Source organism: Phaethon aethereus (assembly GCF_964289735.1).
Source record: "Phaethon aethereus genome assembly, chromosome: 8".
NCBI lineage: Eukaryota > Metazoa > Chordata > Aves > Phaethontiformes > Phaethontidae > Phaethon > Phaethon aethereus.
Genome location: NC_138584.1, coordinates 3,279,828 through 3,305,760, shown reverse-complemented (window position 1 = coordinate 3,305,760; position 25,933 = coordinate 3,279,828). Strand labels below are relative to the sequence as shown.

At 42.8% G+C, this 25,933-nt stretch overlaps 1 protein-coding gene across 1 annotated transcript in view; it reads right to left on the bottom strand.

The window, feature by feature from the left end:
• Nucleotides 1–25,280, bottom strand: part of NIBAN1 (niban apoptosis regulator 1) — a gene marked incomplete at its 3' end in the record, with an annotated part of 66,044 nt that extends 40,764 nt beyond the window's left edge. The window contains exon 1 of the mRNA XM_082002913.1: nucleotides 25,099–25,280. Coding sequence (XP_081859039.1) covers nucleotides 25,099–25,153 — 55 coding nt within the window. The 5' untranslated portion in view covers nucleotides 25,154–25,280. The remainder of the gene's footprint in view (nucleotides 1–25,098) is intronic.
• Nucleotides 25,281–25,933: the final 653 nt, after the last annotated feature.

Sequence of the window (25,933 nt, the reverse complement as noted above, 5' to 3'; positions counted from 1 at the left end):
TATGAATCTCTTTGGAGGTCTGAGGGATTTATCTTCTTAAATCATTTAAGCCCTTTGGAAAATATACTTTGTGTCCTGAGGGACATGACCTGCCAAAAAAGTAGATGATTTGCTGTATCAAAGAAAACCCTAGACAAAATAAAACCTAAGAGAAACAATAAGCATTGTGCATGCTGAATGCCAGTACACCCAGCACTTCAAACAAGTGTGAAGTGTTGAGACAGAACAGGAACAAATGACTTTGTCCTTGTATTTCTTCCACAAGGCCACAAAGCAAGCTGTCAGAAGTAAATTGAAAAAGATTAGTTGATCATATCCACATGGTGCTTACCAGCCAGGAGTGCAATCCACAACCAGGGACATGCTTTTAAACTATACCTGCTGTGTGCCTTAACGTTACTCAGCAAGTTCAGTACCGAGCTTTAAAATTACTACTACCCATCCATCCAACCATCCATCTAGATATACAATCTTATTCTCATAGCCCACCAGGGGAGCAGCAAAATGAGTTAACAAAATAATCAGTGTTCAGCTCATGGGTTGACTTTCATCTCAAGTCCAAGGTAAACACAACCTTTGATTGAGACAAATGTCTAAAATTATAGGTGTTCTACCTGAGCCCTGTGAATTGGCAAAGCTGGATTTCAGTACTGGCAGCTCCAAAAGGGGTCAGATGCTCACTGTGAAGAGAGCTACTGCTTCTGCTGCAATACGGTGCCTAAAAGCTGCTCGTCCTCCCAAATTCACCTGTTCATTTCAAGCATCATTATCACTCATTAAATGTATCTGGTCACCAGAAAAACCTGTAAACCCAATTATCTTTAGCATATCCTCTCTAGCTGTGCCCACCACCTTCCACTGCTATGGGACACGTAATAGTGCAGCAGAAATTACCAGCAATTCCCTCTTTCCCACAGTTTTCTTTCTTGTACAATACTTAACGGGACCAGCCAGAAATTGTTTCAATCCAAGTGCTCCCAGGCCTTATCCTACACATACAGGGAGGCAATATAAAACACTCTCTTTGTTGTTGAAAGCATAGCTCAGCTTGATCTTTATTGATAGAAACAGTATTTTGATTATTCCTGAGTCATGACTTAATATCTGTTATGAAAAAAAGGGATGACAGACACAAATCCCATGTTCTGATTTGGCTGAACCCCATCCCCACAGGTTGGTTTGCACTCACTGAGCCAAATCAAGAAGCTCACCGGTGGAGCCGCCTCTCTTCCCCATGCAGACACGCTGAAAAATGTGGTTTGCACCTGATAAAATACTGAAACCTAGTATTTACTCTCAGCCTTGTTTTGTATTAATAGAGACTACTCTCATTAAAAACTTAGAATGCTGTAACTGCACTGGGGTGCACGCATGCCCAAATTATCCGTCTGCAGTGTGGACACTGGTAAAATTCCAGTTAGTCACCCAAAACTCAACCCATGGGAGAGAATAATACCCATCACACCTCAAATCATCCTCCTCTTAAATCTCAGTACATTTTGGGTGCTTAGCCCATCTCTATAGGACAAGTAGGAAAGTCGAAGCGGTCTTTCGGAAAAAAACCCAAACAAAACAGATTTCTTAGCAAATTTGCCAGCTGAGACCATGAGTGTGAATTTTGTGCTGCACCAGAAGCGAAGCCTCTCTCTCAGGGCAAGCTATGCAAACACGTTTGTAAGTTCATGTAAACTTGATCCATGGCAAAGGAAGAGCCAAAAATAACAGGCTCCGTTCCAGCCTTGCAGATCTCCCTTTCTACAATTTTACCCGACTACTTAGCTCTTCCTCAAGTGCTCTGCTACACGAGGCTAAGTTTTGTAATGAGCTGCACAATTATCCCATAGATTTCAATTGGTTTATGTACTTATAATGTTCTTCTTGGGCAACTTCATGAGCATCTTGTATTTCAGGTGGAGCAGACAGACCTGAGACAGACCTCATACACTCTAAAAAAAAAAGGCTTGTTTTCTTAAGAGTAGCTTATGATTTAACTAGGTATCCTGCTATTTTAAATTAATTCTGAATACTGCCTCATTATTAAAAAATGCAGAGCAAAATACAGAGCAGTAATCCTGCTTAAACACAGCCCATCTCTTGGGTCAAACTCAGAGACTCATTGCTCGAGCTGGGTTTCCTTTCCCCTTCCCCCTTCCCTCCCAGACCTGGGTCAAGAAAATTCTTCTTGGGAAATGCAGAGACAGGACTATCACATCTTTGATCTACGGTTAACCATCATTATCCTAACAACGCACCTTCCACGTCTGTGCAAGTGTCTGCTATAACCTGAAACTCTCTGGAGGATCTCTCAATTGCAATCACGTTATTTCCATGCTACGTCCTTCACAAGAAGCAGGCAATTCCCTCTGACTGCACGACATGTTGCCAGGGTATTTTATTTAAGACCAGCTGCTGTTAAGATGAAAATGCCCAGGGAAACGTATTTTAGCACCAATCCGTGACTGCAAAGCAACAGGCTGGGGTGCAACGTCTCATGCACACTTGAAATGGAGAAGTAGCAGAGATACAGACGTCTGAAGATGTGACTTGTAGATGTCTGTGCACAATGTATTTCATTGGGACAACGGATATAAGCTTCATTGAGACTCTCCCACTATCAGGACTCTTTGTTGAGACTCTTCCACCAGATTCTTCCACATCTACCTCCTTCAGTATGTGCACTTCATGGACACGTGCCAGCCCTGGGACACTGCTCCCTCCAGGTTCTTCATACCTTCTCCTGTGCATGTCTCATCTCTCGTGCTGGGGGAAATGGATGGACAACCTCTCCATCTGGAGATGTGTCCTGCACCAGCACTGCAGAGGGGAGAGGCAGTAAGCATCAGGAAACCACTGGCGGTGCTATCGCTCTCCTAAACATATAGGCCTGGGACAGCGGGTAGGGAAAAAAACTGGAAGGATTTGAATTTTAACCTTAAAATGCCTGAATTGCAACCAGTGATAGAGGCACTCCTGTACTGAACAGCAGGAGCCACCAGCTCTGCAACACTCCCATCGTCAAATTGTTATTTAGAGGGGAAACAAGATTTCACGAGTTGCCTTTCCACTTCTGTCAGACTCAAAAAAATCCTAATAATCATGAATTACATAAAGGCCAAAGCTTGTGGTTAATCAAGCAGAAACAAGCCCAACACGAGCCAAGGGTTTGATTAACACTGTGTCAGATAAGCTTACCCTTAAGACTGCTGAAATTTATCCTTTACTGGTAAAGGGCTTAGAAGCATCAATGCTCTGTCTAGAAACAATTACTCATGGTCAAATTCAACAAGAATAAGGTCTGACAATCCTTTATTTATAAGCTTATTTCACAGCACCAGAAGAACTAGGGATTTAATAAAACAAATGAATCCAATTTAGTTCCTGGGGGCCACAAGAATGTAAACTATGCTCTGTATTAAGTTAATTTGGTGAAGGTCAATGGTTTTCGAGTTATGGGGTTTCTTTTTCAACACCATGAGCCACAAGCTGAGCCAGTAATGGGGAAACAGACACCAAGCATGTCTTGAGCAGCTTTCTCTGGATCTCAGCATCATGTTACACATCACGGTAGGTCATACAAGAATGTTTCTTGGGAACATTTAAACAGCTTTCCAAAAATGTAAGCCGATGCCGCATCACCCTTTAAATCAGGATGATGTATTCCCTCCCTTTTGGGTGACATGCATTTTTAAAATTGGATCCCCGCTACAGCCTTTTAAGTCAAAAGCACAGTGATACTTGTACTGCAAACTTTATTAAGCAGAGGGGTGAAAATTAACAGATGTGTGTTTCACAGAACAAACGAGACAGAAGTATTTATCCCTATTTGACGTAGCTGACAACATGGTCTTCATATGGACAATGAGACAACTTTCTGTGAAAACCAAGAATCAGTTTTATTGCTCTTCCCCCTTTCTTAAAAAGGACAAACAAATTAATATATATATAAGATTAAGCTTCTAATAAAACTTTATATTACAAGAGGAGGAATATGTAAAATGTAGTTCACATCCCAAGGAATTTTTTAATCTCACCTCCCACTTTACATTAAGCTTGGACAACAAAAATGGGAAAATATTTAATTTGTAGTGCATTTCTAGTCATTTGCTTCAGGATCTCATTAATTTCGTTCTATAATACTGCAAGATGAATGCAAAGAAATTTAACTTCTGCTGTGAAAACATTACTGGGGAGAGGACAGGAGGACCCATTTTATAAAAACTAGAAGTTTGAGTGAAGCACCATTTCCAAATCTCTTATATAAGATATTTATATATATAAAATTAATATGTTCATATATATTCATATATATACACATGCTGTTGTTACAAAGCATGGTGAGACAATGGGATCACTTTCTGATCCGATGCCACGTGGACTGTGTTGGCCATAAAGATGCTACAGGAGGAATTGTTCAGGGCTGATGCGACCTACAAGACAAAAACGTTGTTTCACAGGACTATGCCATAGGGTGCAATGTCATGATCCCAGCACATAGTCTTGCCCTGGTAAAGTCATAGTAAATAATTCTGGCTTTAAGTAACCTGTTTTGCATATGTATTAAGCATAGTGAAACAATATTTCCATCATATCATCCATCCATACGTACATCCAGAAGATGCAGAAGAGCAACCAGTGAGGACTAGTGGTTTTAAGCTTGGAAAATGAATCAGTAGATGAATGTTTCTTAGTTCTGGCATTTCCAAGTGATTTTTCCTAATACATGGTTAATCTTTCTACGCCTTAGCTAACCCAAACTAGACAAATTCTCCTTGCTGATAGTCTGTTCTCATGTTTAGAAAAATAAGGTAATACCCTTAAACACGTTTGCTAAATATTTAGAAACGAATGGATTAAAAAATTATTGCATTCACGCTTTGCAAGAAATACTTCCAAGCATTAAAGGGTCTATATTCATGCAACTAAAAGTCTCCCCTTTTGCAAACAAACCCTTCTCTGCTTCTCAGTGGATAATAATATATCCCAGCCGGCAAAACCACACTGTTCACTGAATTTTTAATTCTGCATTAGAGACAGGAGGAAGCGTTGGCACCTCATCCTGTGGGGAAGGAGGTTGCTTCCCACAGCTGCAAAAAAGCATCAATTAAGTTTAAGAGTTTAGAAAACAACTGTATAATTATTACACGAATCTGCTCACCAAATCCCACGTAAATTAAGTCGCTTCTTCTGCAAATGTTACAGATGGGGAAAGGAAACTACAGCTCTGCGATGCAACAGATAAGCTTTATAATTCAAGTTAGTTGAGAAACACTTAAGAAGTGGTACCAGAGCATTAGCCGCCCGATCCAGGGCTCTTCAAAGCTACGGAAACGTCTGGTTTGACATGAAGGGAGGAAGACGCACTGATGCTCAGCTGTAAACAGAGACAGCGACCTAGTCTCCTCTCACCCTTGAAAATAATCTTGGTCTGGATGAGTACGTCTAGTTTTCTCACTAACGCTTTAATTGGACTCTACTATAGCAGCTGCTACCACCCAAAAGTCCCATTTGGGGTTAGGACGCAGCCTTTTGCTCTCTTCCAGCTGTGAAATGAGTGCAAAGCAAACAGAATTGGCTGCAACAGAGCAAAGGAGGTCTTCCCTTCCCTTGTGAAACCAATGTGATGGCTCCAAAAGCCCCTGCTAAATTTAGTCCAGGGACAATCCGTGGGCAGAAGCAGAGAAAATGAGGCAAAAGGGCGTGAAAAGAAAATAAAGGGGAACGAGCAAACAGAAGACAGGAGATGGCCCTCTGGTTGCCTGGGGCTTCTCAACATGGGAGACCTGCCAATAGCCTCCTTTTCCCTCTGCTCCCATCCAAAGTTGAACAAGGCCATAATCAAGACCCCAGTATTTCCAAAGCGCTGTAAAATAAGGAAACAAAGCGATCTGAACATTTCTGGGTTTTTTTGCAAAGCTAAAAGGGCCCATTAAACTTAATTATCATTCCTTACTTGGCAGAGTTTATGCCTTTGATTCTTCTGGATTAAAGTTGGGACCCGACTAATAGAGTATACCTTCTGCTAGCAAATTCAGAATTAATTCCAGAAATTGTATCCTGAAAAGCAGTCAAGTGAAAATCAAAACAATCCCTAATTTTCTGCAACTGCAGCAGTATCAAAGATGAAGGATTGCCTTCACATTCACCAGGTCTGCTCTTCCTACAACCAGCCAGTGCCAGCAATCCAGATCACCAAAGGCAGAAGAAATGCAAGTCACAAGGTCACAGGTTAGGGGAATTTAAGGAAAAAAAGGAAAAAGAAGAACTGCATTCGGAAAGACTTCGATGTAACTATAACAGAGGACACATACAAAGCAAGACCTTTATCTTATAGTCACTCGTGCGCAAATGCTGGGATTTAAGGTCTTTGTCCCAGCAAACTGTTGATAAATATTTATTTTCTTTTTCAGACTTCTATTTTTAGCCATAATTCAGAGAAACGCCAGAGCCCCACTGAGTGTTTGAATGCATCTCCCAGACAGGCATAGCTACGGTGTCGCTTGCTGTGAAAGGTGGTGGCACACAGCTCCGCAGGTGGGGTCTCAAAGTCATCTTGTTTCCCCTGTGGAGCTGGTTTCACTAAATCCCTGCTTATATATGGCAGAAGCAAGCTCGGATGGGTTACAGTCCAGCCACTTGACAGTCTGCCAAGTGTTGTACATTATTCTTCTTCCGCCTGGACATGCTTAGTTCCTCAAGCACTCATGAAAGCATCACTGAGAAGACAATACAGTTAGTGCTGGTGTTTGTTTTTTCCATTTCTAAGACTTCCCGGGAAGAAGTGCCAATCAGCTATTGTCTCTCTCAGTAAACGTGTGTTTGAGCCTCATCAGTCGCTCAGCTCTTCCACCTCAATGTTTCAATGCTCCTTCCTTTTTGAAAAAAAAAAAAGAAAAAAAAAAAAAAAAGATAAGTTGCCTCATTTCCTCTCCATTTATCTTGCACGCTCAGCAGGGCTTGTGACAACACGACACAACTTGAAAGGAAAAAAACAAATCAAAACCACCTTCTTCCAGTGCTGTGTTTGTACAGTAGGACCACGTAAGCCTCTGGGCTCGGAAAAACAGCCAGGAAGGTTATTATTAAGAAGTGGAAATTTGTTTTCAAGAATTTATTTGGAAATGGTTTGGTGAGAGCTCTCCTGCCGGTTCACAGTAACCCTTTGCACCTCGAGGTCTTCAGCGGGACCTCCATGTATAGACATGCCAAAAGCATTTGCCCGTACACCACAACTTGTGGCAATGCATAACCAGAACATGTTCAAGGCCTGGCTTTATACCTATGGTGGCAATACCTTGATTAGTGCATTTAACAGTTTGCTTTCATTGCTCTTGCCTTTGTACGATCAATTATGGAGCTCCAGTTCTGTAAGTCTCAGTTTTTCCACCACGGGACTCCATAAAGCTTTCCCCATCAATCCAGTCCGAGCTCCTGTCAATGCAGTTGCTGATACTTCCTCTCTTTTTGGAGAAGAATATGGTCCTCTGTTTTGTTTTTCCATGTCAAAACTTAAATTCCTCATCTTTCTGTGTTTTGTAAAACATTTTATTTAGGGGCTTAAGAAAAAAACAGCCCTAAATGCAACATGCAAGAGCTGATAAGAATGAAAGAAAATAGCTTTTGTGTGATGAGAGATTTATCTAGCAAATTTATGTATATCAGATTGCATTTCCATTTTCTGAATGCAGAAGTAATCATTAGTAATGCTACTTTAAACATACTTAGCTCCTATCTACTCAATTGCGCTTCAAACACACTATCATAGTTCATTTCACGAGGGAGACAGCCAGGAAGCCGTCTCATTTACAGACTCACAGCTGGGGAGAAGGATGCTAAAGGCAATCCTCTGTGGCAAACGGGGTCACAAAATGTTTATGTTAGTGCAGGTCTTCATAAGAAAGAACAACTATGATTTTGTGGGGTTGCTTTGAAATGTCAAGGTTAGGCAATATATTTTTCTTTGTGTCTTTCCCCAAACTCCTCAGTTAAATGATTGAAGAAGATAAAGGAAACCTTATGAGATGATCTAGTATTTGCTTCAGCCTCTGTGGGTCTGCTCTGCAAAAATTTGCCATGAGCCCATGTAAGTGTCCAATATCCACAAACTGCCTCTAACAGAGTAATGCTCATTTTGAATCACATCCAAATCCGAATTCCACCAAAGGCTGCCTGCATTTACTGACAAGTACATTTCAAACCATGTTTGCATTCTTCGATGATGGCTTAAAGTCACCCTGTGTCTTTCTAAGAAACAAATGCAGGGAAAGCTGCATAAATACATTTTCTATCTTCGTTTGGAACGATGGGATTCACCAGCCTGATGAAGTGCAGGATGAGCACAGAATTTCTACGAAAGATTCTCCCACCTAACAGTATCCAGCATGACTTCAAAACACCCCCAAAAGCTCTTGAATACACAACACACTTTTGGAAACTTTTTTTATCCCTTACCATTACTCCTAAAGACCTCTGCTACACAGTGCATCTTCTAATGAGATGCTACTCAGGCTGCATGCTACTCATGCAGGAGCAAAACTTCTTTGTACCCTGGGACATTACTTCTTCGCTATTTACCCTTTCAAGCCTCACGGAGCAATTAGCTCACCAACAGTTTCACCATAGGTTTTGCATAAAACCAGCAGCTTCATACAAACAGGCAGGCTCCTGGCTAACCAAAAAGCAGATCAGTGAAAAGGATGATTGAATAAGAACAGGCCAGGAATTTTGGAAAACTGTATTCACAGTATTCACAAAAACCACCAATATGATTCATGGATTCATTATAATTTCCAATGCAAAACCACAGCCACTAGGAGAGACAGTGTTGAAAAAGTGCATCTTACGGTCTCCGCTTTATACTGAGCTTGACTAGCAAAGATGCAGCAAACCTTTGAAAATGAGCCAGTCAGGTTGAACCTTCTGGCTCCAAAAGTTTGGCTTTAAATTGAGTCACGACTTTTTCTTCGCATGTCTCAGGTCAACAAAACACAGGAGTCAGATTTAACATACTGGTTTCCACTTTCACTCGCAGGCATGTCCCTCTGAGAACATGTGCTTAGCTAACGGCCACAAAAACCTACAGTCTAGGAGATGATAGTCTTCTTACAACCTCTTTTGAATCAGTAATGAGGTCAGGTCCTTGTATTGTAATTATTTCACTTTTAGAAGTACCTCTGTCACTAAGAGGATAATATATATGGTTGAAGATTCAAAGGCATTTTTGGAAAATTACTTTTGTTGCCACCAGTATGAGGCAACTTCTTGTGTTTCCAGAACTGCTGGATACCAACCATCAGCACCAGGTGGGTGCTGAGCACCTCTGAAGCCAACCTAACAGTCTAAACGTCAACTCAAGTTCTAAAAATTACAAGTTTTGCTTGTAATTTGCTTTTGCATTAAAAATACCCGCTTAGTGTGCTTCAGAAGAACCTTCTGCAAGAAAAAAATGAAAGCATCAGTTCTTATCTCATTCAAGACCAACTAGTACAGAGCAATGAAAACAAAGTCAGAGGAGATAACGCAGCCCTGGCTTCAAGATTGAGCAGATAGCCTAACATACTATTTAAACTCTTAATTTCGTAGGGTTCCTCTAATTGGTAAAATATTGTATCCTGAAATTGAAAGAACACATGGAATTATAGTAAAGAAACACATAAGATACAAAAGTAAAACTGCTTCACTATAGCAAGCACACTTTTTTTTAAAGGTATTTAAATAAAAATATAAGTATTTTAAATGCATTAGAACTACCTTTTTTGCAAAACTGCTTTGGAAAACTAATTTTTAAACATACACTCTGCTTGTCTACTGTATATAAATTGCGTATCTTCTGGTTAACATATTATTCAGTCTGGAATAATTACATATCAGAGAGATGCCTAATAAGCTAATCTTTAAACTCTACAGATCTAAAAAAAGATCCCAAGGCATGTTTTATGAATATAGAATGGCGTCAGCTGACAAATATATAGCACAGTCCATATTATTGTGGTTGCACCAAGAACCACATGAATCAATGTTATGGGCATGTTTTTGCATTATTCAAGATGACAGGACTTCTGAAGGAAAGCAAGAGTGTGTTCTGTAATCCTGAGAATCCACTATGAAGATAAAAGAAAATTAGACACACAATATAGTAAAGAAAATAGAGAATATAAGCAATACTGCATTTTATCAGCAGCGTACACTTCACTGGAAGACTCCATAAGGTTTTAAAAAAATCAAACAGATGCTACGAGAAGCAACAATGAATAGAAACGCTTGGATTTACAACTAGAACTAACAGGGGACAGAACTGACAAAGAAATATTTTCAGTTACCATAACCATATTGTTTTAGACTTACATCAGACAAAAGCTATTTCAACAGGAAAACCTGTCTTAGCCAACAGCTGGAAAACTCATAGCCTTATTCTGGAAGGAAAGGGGACTTATTACTTTTTACAGATGTCTCCATTCCCATCATCCAAAAGAAGTTATAGCTATGAATAGAGAGATGGGCCCCATCTGAAATACAGCTTTCACATCCTCCTGAGGCTGTGCACACTCACATCTCTGGCATCGATTCAGCCTACGTTAGTGTATGTAACGATCACAGAAACTCAACCTGACATTTTGTATAGCATCTTCATATTCAGCTTTAAATTAATTTAATTTTTTGGTTCAGTCTCTCAGAAAATCATGTGTCCCTTCCAACAGCAGAGCTCCAGACACCTCAGCTATCAGGGGCCCTGGATTTTATTTTTTAAATTGCTCTTTTGCAGACAGTAACAATAAAAACCCAGCCAGTGTTCACCTACGCCGTTCAGCCCCAGCACCCCGGGAGACCCGGCCGTCAGAGCACCCTCCGAGGCAAGTCTGATTTCGGTTTATATGCACGAAACTAACACCTGCCAGTGCCAAGCGTTACGGAAAGAGCACAGCAACTTTTCAGTTGACCACACTTCCTGCTGCCTAAATATTTAAGGCACGCTAAGGAAAAACCATGTAGCAAGATTAATAACTAACAAACCACAAGTTCTTGCTCAAAATTACCACGTAGTATTTTATACTCTTACCAACACATTGTTTTTGTATGTTTGTTTATGTTGGTAACTCCCTTGTATCTCGGTGTGGTATCAGCTTTAGGCATCCCCATTCTGGTACAAGATGTGCTGAGCAGCTTCATGTTTTTCCACGCGTAAGGGAAGTGGATGGTAAATTCAGACGGGGACCTTCCTTCTTCATTCACTTCAAACACAACTTCTTCCTCCAAGAAATCCCAGCTCTGCTTCTCACTGGGCTGCTTCAGTTTACCACTACTTGGCCACAGGTCCCAAGGGATTATAATGAACACATCAGGCCCCAAATGCCCAATCTCCAAAGTTTTCTACAGAAGCCTCTTTTGTCGCAGAACTCGGGTGTGTTTCACAGCAAATACTGCTTCAATTTTGTTCCGGGCACTCTTCCTCCCCGCTGCTTCCCTTGGGTTTGGTGGGACATCATTTGAACGCAGCCTGCTGCTGGGCCCTTCTGCTCTCAGCAAAAAAGCCATTGAAACTCCAAAGCAGGAGGAAGGGATTGAAGCTCTGGTAGAGAACAGTGAACTACATACAACAACGTGGAGGCCTTTCTTCTGCAGCTTCTGAGGAAACCCCATAATAAGGACAATTGAACGGGCAAAGGAACTGCTGTGCTAATGAAATACCCAAGGTCCCTCCAGCGGAACAGCAATTATGTACCATGAAACAAAGCAAGCACGCTGCAGCCATTCCCCAAGGAAAGCATCTGCCACATAATTAAAGTATTTATCTGAAAAGGAATGAGAGAAACAGGAGACCAACCCTAACACTGGCCCCCAAAAATTCAGTGTGGCCAATGTAGCAGACTAGTGAAGTATCATGCCTCTAGAAGTAAGGTTAAATGAGGATTCAAGTTTTCAATTTGCCTTGATTTTGACATCCAAAGAGTGAGGTACTCAAATCCTACATCAGTCCACATCGACACCAACATCCTTCCCCATTTCTTCAGTCTGTTGTTGATCGACAGGCTGATGGAAGATACTATTAACATCATTTTCTACTTAGCGCACAATTTACTTCTATAGTTCAAAAAAGGTTGTGAAGATCAATTTCTTCTATTAAATGCATTGTGATGGCTGAACCAAGACTTTGGCATGGGCTTCAAACACCTTTCACATATAGGTCAGACTTAAATAAGACTCATGGAAACTGGGAGCAATGCCTGTCCTGCGGCCTCTCACCAGTCTGCTCAAGACCTCTCTCCAAATCGTAATGTTTGATTTATACCACAAGCTGAATAAATGCACAAGGAGGCTAACATAGCTTGCCATCCTACTTTGGATAGAATATTTCAGATTTTTGAGGTAAACATGATTTATTAGGCTTCATATTCAAATGGATATATGTCCCTCCTTTACAGAGTGCGCACTTGGATTAATTGGGTTGATTTCCCTGGATTAAACCCTCCTGTGCAGCACATACAGGTTTGCTTCACAGGATTTCTGACTGTTGTTCTTTTTTTAAACCAAAAGACGCTGGCACTATCTTTGGGTCTAGCAAGACTCTCATACAAGGTATAGGAAGCTACACCACGTAGGTGTGCACCCACTTACCACTCTGGTACATTGTAATACCAGCAACGTGTCAATGGTCTGATCCATGAAATGCCAGAGACCGGTTGGGTTTGTACATAACTCCCCATGAACAACCCAGCAGCTGTGTTACTTTTGCATATAGGTTTTTCCAAGGGTTTACAGCTTCATTTCAGCACACCATCCCTTCCTCCACACACAACTCATCTTCTAATTCCAACCTGCACCGGCAGGTGGACATGCCTCCACTACACTTGCTGGTATTTCCTACTTTCCTTTTGTTTTTTCAGCTATGTTTAGTTTTGGAATAATTTTTTCAACATCACTTTGTAGGAAATGGCATAGTCTCAGTCTTACGGCAGCATCACAGACCTGAGCTCTTGGCACAATTGCCTTCTGCAAACAAGGGTCTTCACTGTGGGCCACAAGACAGGTAAAGGAAACTCCAGCTGACTCCCTGTTTCCTGGCCATAGCTGGAAAGCCCATTGCAAATTATCAAACTTGGTAAAAATACCAGGCAAATAACTAAACCACCATGATTACATTTTAAAAGCACATGAAAATCAAGAACTCTCATCTCCTCTGGGTCCCCAATTCAGACACTACCCTTTTCTATGTGCACTTGAAACAATTCTAAAGGGTGGGAGGACATTGGAACAGGTTGCCCAGAGAAGCTGTGAATGCGCCATCCCTGGACGTGTTCAAGCTCAGGCTGAATGGGGCTTTGATCTAGTGAAAGATGTTCCTGCCCACGGCAGGGCGTTTGGAACTAGATGATCTTTAAAGGTCCCTCCCAATTCAAACTATTCTATGAGTCTACGATCCTCCAAAAGCACCACAAAAACCACCATGAACTTAGATCAGCTGACAGTCTAGATGATTTCGGGGCTGCTTCTTGCAGACACATCAAATGCAACCCTGACATCTAGATACCTCCCTCCGGCCACGCTCACGAGCCGTCGCTAACCTCAAACATTCCTCGTGTCAGTAACTTTGCGGCTGCTTCCTGGGCTGAGAGCAAAGACCAGCAGTGCACAAGCAGCAGTGGTTAAAGCTACTTTTCTTTACAAACACATCTAAAAATGCTGCCTTCTAATCAACTCAGTATGGTACCTGCCCCATTTATGGTGGAGCTCTGAAAGTTTGTGGTGTGGTGAGCTGGAAATAGCAGAGACTTGATTTATATTTAAGGCAGGTAGATGTCACCCTGAAGAACCAGCTCCTGTCTCTATGTCTGCTAAAAAACATAAAGCTGGAAAAAACGTATGTCACACATGGCAGAAGCTCCCAGGTGGCTCCTGCCTCTTTCTTTTTCTGATTTGCAGAAGTGCTGAGTGCCCGCAGCCACAACTGAACACAGCGAGAAAACAGCTGCAAATCTGTGGAGAGCATTAAAATGGCAAATTCCTTGAAAAATTAAGCACTAGGTTTGTCAAGCCCCAAATCAATAGCCATAACTCCTCATATATGAAATAAAATACCACCACCCATCACAGTACCTCAGTGGCAAGATCAGTGATTGATGTCTGCACTGTACTTTGTAGCTTGGCAGGTGTACAGGAAATCTCAGAAGGGAAACAAAAAACCCAGACAACAAATCTGGGGCTTCCTAATGAATGAAGACGATAGAAAAATATACCAAAAAGCTGCTTTTGCATCCCGGTCTCCCTTGAGCATCAGCGGTGAGTTCAGGGCTTCAGATCCATGCACCTTTTCAGTTAATACAGTAAGTTATACAGCAGAAAGTGTCATGTTTGTTTTGTGGCATCAGCTTTGTCTACAGGGGTGAACAGCTGCTGGTAGCTGTGGGTTTCACAGCTATTTGCCAGACTGTACACTGGGCAAACATGGAAACAATGGGGTTTAGTTCAGCAGGTAAACACTGGCAGTGGTTAAAAACCCTTCCCACTCATCTCTGGTTTCCCTTAGTCCAGCTCTACAGCCCAACCCCTTCCCTCCTCTTGCAGGATATGCCCAAGTTGCTCAACAGAACATCTGAAGAGAGGAAAAACAAGTTTTCTTTAGCTTAATTCTCAAAAAAAAAAAAGAAAAAAGTTCATCCATTTTAGCTGCAGTTTTCTCAAAAATGCAATTTAAGGCAGACACAGCATGGAAACTTCAGTCTGAACAACTGAAAACTGGCAAAGCCTGATTTGCAAATGAAAACAGTGGAAAGTGTCTGGCAGACTAAATTACAGACAATGATACTACTTTACAGAATACCCCTAAGAGCAAAAAAGCCTTTTTTTCCCCACTGTGCACAAACCTTGCCATTAAATCTTTGCACGCGGATTTTGAAAGCTTCCCTTTCCTCCAGTATGACCACTATAATATGTGGAATATCAAGTGAAAACATGCAAGGATCCTCTGTATCACCTTCAATAAAAGCAGGTTGGTCTTTAGAGAACATTCATCTAGGATATTTAATATCCCCAACGCTGCTTCAAGAATCAAGTCTTCAGTTATCAACACTGTGACAAAACTCTGCAGAGAACCACAGCACAAATAGCAACTGTGGTTTCATGCAGAGGAAGGAAAATATCATGTAAAGTTTTAAAAATTACTTCCTAAGGTAAGATGAGAGGGGCTGTGTGGGAGTGATAGCTAAACAGACAGGGAAGAGTGAGCTGGATGACGAGTGGCGGGATGGTGGTGGCATCTTTTGTAAATTTGAAGCAACACTGCCCGTACATCTCTGAAAAGAGTAAGGAAAAGCTTCTTGGCAAGCAGCAAGTTTCCAGATACGGCACATGAGGACAATTTTTTTTTAGCTGTGATCCCAAGCACACAGAACTAAAAACCAGTAGTAAATCCAGGAAGCCATTACTGTAGCGAATGAGCCACCCCAGGCAACGAGCAGGGGATCTTTAGAAATGGTATGCATGGACAGAGCTGGCTTTTGAGCTCTGCGAAACGTGCAGCCACCTTGACCTGGGGAACATAAACCTTCGTGGGAAATCCCAGATGTTTTTATAATATAAAGAAGCTGTAGACATTTTTTCCTAAGGTTGGCTGTGAAAGTATTTAGTGATCAGGAGTGCTTAAAGGTCCAGCTGGTCCATAGCACGTATCATGGTCGTTAACTCTGCCTGGCAGGGACACATCAGCACAGCGCAGCTGGAACTGTTGCAGAGGCCTGACCCTGCACCAGAGATTGGCACGGGCTGCTTCTCCTAGTCCTGGCACTCCCTGGTCCCATGCCTTTGTTTCTCTGGACCTTTGCTTTAGCTTTGTGTGTTTTCCCTGCTTAAACAGTAAACAATCAGAAACAAGGATTGCCTTACGCTGTTTGTATCACGAACATCACGAACACTCTGTGTGAGGACCATAGTTCCACACGTCAATTGATGCACAATTCAGGTGTAAATCACCTTTTCTGCAAGTTGCCTGCTGCAATGAGCCGTGGTCAAAACATGCATTGACCTTAGAAGCACAATACAGAATGAACCTGGAAAAAACAGCAGCATTTTTGGGGAGCTATGAACTGATTGTCTTACACCGTTACCAATGATCTCCTTACAAGTCCACTATCATTTGAAAAGGCATCATCGCTGCTGGTGTTGTCAGTGGAGAGTCCAAAAATGGGCCAGGCACTGATGTGGGTGGCTTTCTTGGCATGCTGCCTGGACAGAAACCGTAATGGGGAGGATGCACCACGTTCACTGTTTAAGCAATGACATGTAGAAAAAACAACCTGACGATCAGCTGACATGCTCACTTTGCATGAATCTCAAAAGCAGAATTTATTCTGAAGGAAGGATCACAGATCGCTCCTGGGAATATATGTAAAGTAAGTAGCAAGCCAGAAACCTCTGCTGCTATTTTCCACCCTGGAGTGACTGCATTGCTGCGGCCCATCACTGCGGCTACGCCAGCCCGTCAAACACGTAGTGCGAGGCGTGGTTTGAGGCAGTCCTGAAGGAGGGCACGCTGCTCCGACCTAAAGGGTTGGCACAGCACCCTCTGAGATCCCGGAGCATGACCACGCACCTGCAACAGCCAGCGGCAAACATCTACCGACTACCACGGTCACGCTCTGACGGCTGACGTGGCACCTCCTCCAATTCACATCTGCCACACGTTTGGCAGAAAACTGCCCGAGAGACACTTGGGGGGTCTGGCACCCATCAGGGACCGCAGGAAAACACTGAGCGTGTCATCCTCAACAAAAGCCTCCATAGCATCTGCACACTCCTTAGGAACCATGCTGCTTAGGGCACGGCAGAAGAACAGGCTCAGAATCAAAACATCAAAAAGTTATTTTTAGTAACGATTTTCTAAATAAATTTTCCAGTCCAAAAACAAACGACTCTATGCCTTATTTCACTTATTTTCTAGAAGAATTTCAACCACACAAAAATAATCTACATATTTTTGAAAACTATATTGCTTTTAACTTTTTAATCATCTAATCAGAAGAACCCAAGAGTCAGCCCTGCTTTTGTCTTCCGCTTCCTGATACGCTAGCTAAGACAATTGCCTAGTTTAAAAAAAAAAAAAGATACAATAACTAAATAATAACTTTGGTAGCACTACGATGGCCTCATATATAAGCCTAAAGCTTTAATACTATCCAAAGTGTAAGTGCAACTATTCATGTCTGAGGTATTAACTAATATCACAGAAGCATGAAGATTAAAGGCTTATGATGTCAAAAATTAACACTTAATTAAATATCTGGAGAAATTAATTCACAAAAATCTTAGGTTATGCATATAAAGTTAAGTGTTAGTATAGAATCAGCACCAAACATTTTTTTAATATGTAAGACTAATAAAAAAAATACAGGATAAAGTTTTGAGAAAACGCAAGCAGGCAAACCCTTTCTTCACACAAGTTTGAGCCATTTCCACAAGCTTTAATCTTGCTTTTATGTGAGAGCTGCCCTCGTTTCATCACTATCCTTCAACTGCAAAAGCAACTAAAATTCTTGCATGCATGCTCAAAAACTTGAAGCCACTTTTAATTGTTCTTTAAGTGCAAAGAGAACAGCATGTTTATTATATGCAAAGAAAAAAGCTGTAGAAAGAAATGCTGCTGTACTTTAAAAGCAGCCATGACCACATTGCTTATGAATATCATCCTTCCCGATCTAGACACTGGCTTTTCAGCTGCTACTGCCCAAAGGCATCAACAACAAAGCTGCTTTAATCATCTCAGAGCTTGCTTTTTCTTCCCTTAATATCAATAAAATTTCTATCAGATGCAAAGACTGTCTTATAATTTGTGGCCAAGCTGCACTAATTAAAGAACCTCCAATCTTCAAGATTTCAGTATCAAGTACGAAAGAGCAGCAGACTCCACACTTAAAGCGTGCCTCTCAGTTACAGTTTTTTTGGCAAATGTGAGCATATTTCTCACTTTTTTTGTTGAGAAGAAGCTCTTTCCATTAACACCCGTGTTTAATTCAACATTGTATTCTTCACAGAAGAAGAACTTCTATGCAGACAGCAGAAAAGCAGGAAACATGCCACATGCCTTCCCCTGCCACCCGGCACTTTCCCTTCACTCATACTACTTGAAGACGACCTTCTTTCACAGAAAGAAACCACCTCTCAGTTTTCAAACCCAGGCTCTGTAGCAAGCGTTATGTAGCACACCATCTTTAAGGTTAGTTCTTGTGCAAGCAATACGGTTTCCTTTGGTGTAAGAGAGCTTGAGATGATCCCGCTGAACAGACAAGGAGCCTAACCTGGCTTCCCAGCCACGTTGGCAGAAGAAGGAGCCGTGCCACAAGACGAGTAACTGAAATTTCTGGGTTTATGAAAACCCTCAAGCCATTAACAGAAGGTAAATGGGATGCAATCATGGACAATCCTTTTATTGACAAACTGAAGTACAAAATCTTACCTCCTGCTTTGATTAGGGAAATTCTTGACCATGCCTGTGGTGGGGCAACATGACTTAAGACTTCCAAAATTGCTAGCGGTACTTTTGAAAGAAGTTAATAAATGGGACTATATGAGCAATGGAAACTGAATAGAGGAGGTAACTCCTGCCTTAATCTCCCAAAGTTGAAATCTAGAAGTTACCAAGTACAGTAAATTCCCTTCAAGTTGGGTGGCAAATATCTTTCCCATCAATCATGTCCTTGGATGCCTTTTGCTTGCTTTTGGTCTAAAGCTAAGATAAAGCACCTGCCCCCCTGAATTAAAGAATATAAGAAACACAAAGAAGCTGCTTGTCCTTTCCAACACAGACAGGCACTATTTATTAAAACTATGGGGTGAAAATCTGCTACGGGCTCCAACAGCAACAACCTCTCTGAGGACTAACACTTCTCAGAAAGCAAGTAAAGCCAAAGGGATTTTTCTTCAAAATTTCATTTCTTAGGATCTTCAAAGAACTTGGACACTTAGCAAGGCGAATATAATGAAGGAAAGAAACTCATATCCATATCGAAATTTGAATTTCCTACCCAGTTCACTTCATTTTTTCATTCCATGGGTATTTATGACTCTTTGGATGGGTCTAGGTAGTACTTCCTAAGAGCTAACCCACAATCATGAATTCTGGATTCAATATGTGTTTGTAAAAGAAAACATTATTCTGCCTCTTCCTTAGACTTTGGGAATCACAGAAAAATCATATCAGCTTTTATCGTAAACCACAGAATGTGAAAATGAAAAGCACCCTCTAAGAGCTACGAAGTGGATACTGGCAAGTCCAAGGAGACACCACACTCCTGCTCTATATGATGCTACAGCTACAGTCACCTGTAGAAAATGAAAGAGAGAGGATTTCCAAACCATGGCAAGGCATAGCTTGTAGCAGGCTGAGAGAAAAGGCAATAAGTACAGCCAGACTTTTTTACAAAACTCTGTTATACTTGCAGTCGTACACCAAATTAAAACCAGAAGGACTACGCGACAGTTTAAAACAGAAAATCCAATATCCAGTCTGAGTGCCTCTCCAAAAAAGGCCAACTTTTCCAGAATTAATTCCAAATTATTCTTCCATCCTCCAGCATCCCTGCTCACAGCTATGTGCACACTGGCTGGCTGCTGGCAGGAATTTCACTCCAGAGCTGTATCAGGCACTTGGGTTATCTCCCTCTGACTTATCGCCGTACAACTGACGGTATTTGTTCACATGGTTTCCTGTAAAGCTTGCGATAGATTTCCTTATCTTGGCTTTTAAGTAAAGGGTAAACCAGACTCCTCTTCAGTCTCTAAAACTTGACAGAATAGGAGGAGTGTATCTGCTTTTTCTAAGTATGCTGCATCTTGCATGAACACATCTAAAGTGTTTTATCCTTGTGCAAAAAAAACCCCCGTCTTAATTAGTACCATACTGGAATTCATAGGCAAACAAATGACTAGAAAGAAATTTCTTACAGACATTAAGTAATAGCTTTCACTGTCAAATGAAAAGAAGAACAACTGGAAGATCTGCTCAGAAAAAATTCCTGAACAATGAGGAAACCCACAGGGTGCATCCCTGAGTGTCGCAGGGTCACAGCACCATTGCTGCGTCCCTCAGCCGGGCTGTCGCATCTGCCTGGGCGAGCAATGAGGTGAAAAAGAAGGGAAGGAAGGAAGGAAAAAAGAAAAACTGCATTTAAAACAAACAAATCAAAAGCAAATGACTACAAATCCTCATCCTCTGGCCAGCGTTACGTTTATAGAAATGGGTAGATTGGATATGGTCAAGCACACTGAGCACTTTTAATTAAAAAAAAACAACCCTCCTAGGAGTTTAATTTTTTGTATGCTAAACTCTTTTGAAGATGTACCTGTTGAAACTACCAGCGTTGGGTGCTGGAAATCTCTCTACCTCTCCCAATTAAAAAAATAAATCGTTCCCAACAGAGCACATGTGACAGAGCAGAGCTTGGTCCCCTACTGCTGCTGCTGTGATTGCAGAAATGGAAAATCACTAAGGACTCTCAGGGACATTTCTCTCTTCTCCCCACTGTGAGATCTGCTTCCTTCATTATTTCTTGTCTAATATTACAGACCCAAAGCAAAAACTTTCTATCAGCAATCTTGAAACCTCTGGCACAGTCTCTCAGGACATACTACTATGTTGTTTTAACAGGCACTTTCATCTTTTTCCCCAATTTCATGATTGCACCCCGAGTCCATAAATCCTCACTACCGCCCTATACCACTCCCGCTTGGGTGTAACACTCATTAAATACCATTACACAAATCATGCAATGAACACCTCCCATCACAAGTTTAGCCCATGCCTCATCAAACTGAAAGGATGAATTTTTTTAATAAACTCCTTTCACATGACCAACTCCCAGTCTCTTAATTACTACTGCCATTTTTTAAACTCCATCTATTTCACTCGCAACCTCAGCAATTCCCATGCAGTCCCACCAAAACCCTACAAAGAAGGATTATCTCCTCCACAAGTCTTCTTTTTTAAGGGCTCAGTCCAAAACCTAGAAGAATTACTGGAAAATTTTCTTTTAATTTCAGGGGTCTTTAAATCATTTTACTGCTTATAGTATGTGTGTATTTAAAATATCTTGAGAATTTTAAGTAAATGGAAAAAAAATTTCCATTGGTATGGTTAGAAAAACAGGCTCGTGCTACACAGAACAGAAGACACCTTTGAAACTGCTAAGGTTTCAAGACTAGTAATGCTGCAGTGCATGCGGTCTGGCTTTCTGCCCCACTCCTCCTTGCTGGCACTACATGGCCTCCTACTCTGCCCTAAACATCCTCCACCCACCTTCTCCCTGTGGACACAAGCTGTCCCCAGCGCTAACAGGAGTCCCTGCTGACTCATTTTTCCATTATTTTACTATGACATTAATTTCCTTCAGGTAGGAGTAAGGAATATCGAGTCTTGACATTTTATTCATAATTTCATCCCACAATAATGACCAATTTTCATTAATTTCTACTTGAAAAAGACAAAAGATTTTGTGATGGCTTGCAAAACGTAACTTCATGCTATATAGATACACACAGTTTCTTAACGCAGAGATTTTCTGAGTATAAAAATTGTTTTGCAAAACATTGCCATGCCCAAATAAGTCTTTAGGCAGCTTGTGAACTGTACCTGTCCCTGATTCAAACTTCACAAGGATGATCCCCGCCCTCGCAATTTCAAACACAGCCTCACGTGTATAGTACCGTGAAGACCACTTGAAAAATTACACATTGGCATTCTATATTCTCTTCTAAGGCATTATTTGCAATACTATCACTTCTTCCTTAAGAGCACAGAAGTTGAAGTAGGTTTAAGTGGAAATCACAGCCTTTGCATTCAGCAACCGAGACTCTGCACAGGATGTTCTCATGGTTTTCTCCAGGATTTGTTTCTCCGACTGGTCTGACAAGGCTCGCACTTGTTCACCCACGGAGAACCACACAGAGCACAGCGTCTCCCAGACTCTACCTAGGGGTGCCGGTGCCGAGGGCCATGTTCTCGCTGGTTTATATAGACACCTACACATATGTTTTTGCATATTTTTACATAATTTTACATATCACATATTTTTTGGTCCTTGTTTTGTTCTCCTCTCATCCCTCAAACAATGCGAGCAAACAGACTTCTGGAAATTAGGAAACTTACAGATTTGTACATATGTTGATGAAGAAACCATAACAGTTTATTTCTGAAAACTGCATCTACTCCTTTAGCCCTCAGTCCCTCGTTTCCATTTGTTAGATTGTGTTGTAGCTCAAATGTTGTCTAAATAAACTACAAGGCTTTGCAACACAGGGACACAGCTTCAGATAAATTAAATTCTCATCAGGGCAACAAGAAATTAAATTACGCCATCATTACAACAACCATGCAGCAATCCTGCTACGCATTCAAGCAGTCATGTTTAACTCTATCCCACGCAATTTTGGCTAACCTCCCCTCGCAGGGAGCAGCCCGGCATGCTGCAGAGCTGACATCCCACCCAAATAACGTTCTCTGCTGCAGGTTGAAGTTAGCAAGGCAGAACTAACTCGAAGGATGCCAGCGTTTAATCACAGCAAGCTTCTACTGCAAAGGCGAGGGGGGCATGAGTCACTACCAAACTACGCTAAGGGAGATGCAAAAATCTAGTGCCGAAACCAGGACACAGAAATTGGAAATATAAATCTGTTTACTGAAACACTGGTTGGGAGGGAGCACTAGAGATGATCTAAACCAAACTCTCACTTGAAGCAACACTCAGAACTTCCTGTCTCGAGGCTACTGATATTTGGGCCAGTATGAGTGAGCATCCGAAAATGTGCAAAGTTTGGAGAATGTCGCTGGCTGCAGTCTCCGAGTAAGATGCACGTGGCAGCATCCTCAAGCCTGCTGTCTCACGACCTCCCTCACCAGTGCCATCCCATTCAAGCACTATGGATTGGCAGTTCTACCGACAAAAAGCAGATAACTCCCTTCCCTTTTTATTTAAGACCCCCTTGCATCATCTTCGGAGGAAAAAAGCTCCAAAACTCCCAGCCCCGCAGTAAAACTCACCTAACCTTTACAATGCCAGCTAAAAAACGTGCTGCTTTTTCAATCTACAGAGTCAGCGATTCAACCCACTTCCTCTTCGAACGAGGAGAGCTCACCACAGCACTTGCTCTGGGAATACGTCAAACCAAGACGTAGAAGACGGATAAGCAAGGTCCGAAACTTGCAGACTCGGGCCTCAAGACGAGTAGTAGGTTTGGCAGGCTGGCTGGACTGCACTCTATTTCGATTCAAGATGCTCTTCCCAATTCCTTTTCCTTCTCAGAAGTACTAATTTACAGGCAGCCTCCATACAAAGTGCCTCATTGCTTATTTTTCAAAGCAAGTTTAGAGTGAGGGATCCTCACTTGCAGCAAGACTTGAGCTGAGGGATAAGCACCCTGGTTTAATTTCTTTTTTCACAATGATTTTCCTTTACCGCTTGCCTCTGCAACAACGTGATAGGCAAACTAGAGGGGTCCCTGAAGAGCCACGCAGCTCTCAGCACGGCAAAGGCACCCTCCCTTCGAGTGACAGGGGAGTCTCAGATACATCCATCCAGTCTAGTTTCACACGCCTCGGAACAGATACGGACTTCCCAACCCTCCAACATGAGTTCCCTGTTCTATTTCTAGATGATGTCCAGGGCAAAGACCGGCACGATGTCCTCTTGCACAGCTGTGAAGAAGCTGATAAGCTCCCTGAATCTCCTACTTGTTTTCTGCAGTAACTGGACACCAGCCTTTTCAGGCGCTCACAACTGTCCTCAGTAAGTTAGGGACCAGAAAACTTGAAATGCTGAACTGTGGAAGTGCAATTTTGGCTGCAGCATGGGGATGAGTGTAAATAAAAAAAGAGAAATGGGGATTGCACCCTCGTGGCTCTGATGGGACCTGAAACCACCCTCAATGGGGCAGGAAAGAATGACAATACTGAGGGGACACTGTAGAAAAATGTCTGCATGTGAGGCCTGCTGCTTTGCCTTTGCTTTTTGGGTGAAAGCCATTTAATATTTGGACATCTTTCCCACTATGGGAATCTCTTGAAAGATCCACTGTGATTTCAAAAAAGTCCTAACAGAGGAGCAGTTCAGCATTTGCACTCCCTCTACACCACAAGAAAAAAAAAAAATCCCAAAGCAAGAATAAAAGGACAAGCTCGGCTGCGAGCACCACCCAGGAGTCACCCCACGGTCTGAATCACCAGCACCGGGTCTGATCTCCCAGTCCACATTAGCAAGGACTCTTGCAGGCTTCAGATGCATTACACATAATATACTGGAATAGGGCTTCCTTTTCACATGCAAACTTTTTTTCACTTGTAAATCTCCAGCCTTAAAATTTGCTTTGTAAATACTTTACCTGCTACCTTACCGATAAGGAGCACAGGTAGGCAGGTGAGAGCAAGATGCATCTTTTGACCACTCAAACAACAAAAATACTCCCCCAAAATACAGAATTATGCTCTTCTCCTTCGTAGTTTAATAGTAATATGCATAAGTTTAAAGTAAATTTTTTTTGTTTTCTCTCTCCTAACATTTTCATGGGATAAAAAAATCGCTCTTACGCAAGTTTGAATAGTTTACCTTAATACCCACCTAGCAGTTTTTCCACTACCTTCAATGGGCTTCGCGAAAAAATCAGACCATTAAGGTCTTGATCGGATCTACCTTGGTGAAATCCAGTCCCTTAAAAGTTTCAGCTGCCGGCGCTGGGGAAGCGGGACCCTTCTGTCACACAGACAGCTTCAGGTCGCATCTCTCCACACTCTTGAAAAAGTTTTTTTACCGTTTACTCTTAGGCACGTTATAACTCACTCATCGGGAGTTTTGAAAAACTGTTTTGAAAAACATCGCCGTTTAAGAAGCCGCCAGCTCGAAGTCCCACAGGACACTGTCCCTCTGCAAACCAGCTCAGCCGTGTGCCCAAAGCCCGCCGAGCCCGAGCCCTCCCCGCTGCCTGCGGCTCCCGGCCCCGCTCGGGACCCCGCCGCTTTCCGCTTCCCACCGAGAAAGCCCAACCGCAGATGCAGACCCGTTTTTCCCCGGCCGGTACTCTCAGAAAGAGCCTCGGGAGGCGGCCGGCCGCGCCGCCGCGGAGCCCTACCTCGGATATAGGTACACTTGCTCTCGTCCAGCGGGCTGGAGGCAGAGCCGCCCATGCTGCCGGGGCGCGCTGCCGGGCGGCCGAGGGCTAACGGCTAGAGCTAAGGCTAAGGCTTAGGGCTAGGGCTAAGGCTAAGGGCTCGGGCTGCCACCGCCCCGCCCGGCCCGGCCCGGCCCCCGCTCCGCGCCCGCTTCCTCCCGCAGGCACCGCCTCCCGCCCGCCGCCGCCGCCGGAGGAGGAGGTCGGGCCCCAGGGCGGAGGGGCTCGCCTGGACCCTGCGCCTCCTCTCCTCTGGACCGCTCCCACCCTCTGGCCGCTGCCAGCCCAGGAGGGGGCCCGGCGTTGCTCCTGGCCGGGACAGGAGCGCGGGAGGTGGCAGGAGGCCGCCGCAGATGGAGGCGATGGGGCACAGCTCCGTCTGCAAGGCACGCGGGGCCCCATCCGTTTTCTTTGGGCCACCAAACGCACAGCACTGCTGTCGCCTCTTAGAATCATACAACCTTTGGGTCGGAAGGGACCTTAAAGGCCATCTAGTCCAACCCCCCTGCCGTAAGCAGGGACATCTTCAACTCAACCAGGTTGCTCAGAGCCCCGTCCAACCTGACCTGGGATGTTTCCAGGGATGGGGCATCTCTCACCTCTCTGGGCAACCCGGGCCAGGGTTTCACCACCCTCATTGTCATTTCTTCCTTAGATCTAGTCTGAATCTACCCTCTTTCAGTTTAAAACCATTACCCCTTGTCCTATTGCTCTTGCCCACCTGTCACTCAAAATCCGCATCCCCTTGGAGTCACACTTAGACCTCTTGATGTTTCCACAGAGGCTACCTTAAAGA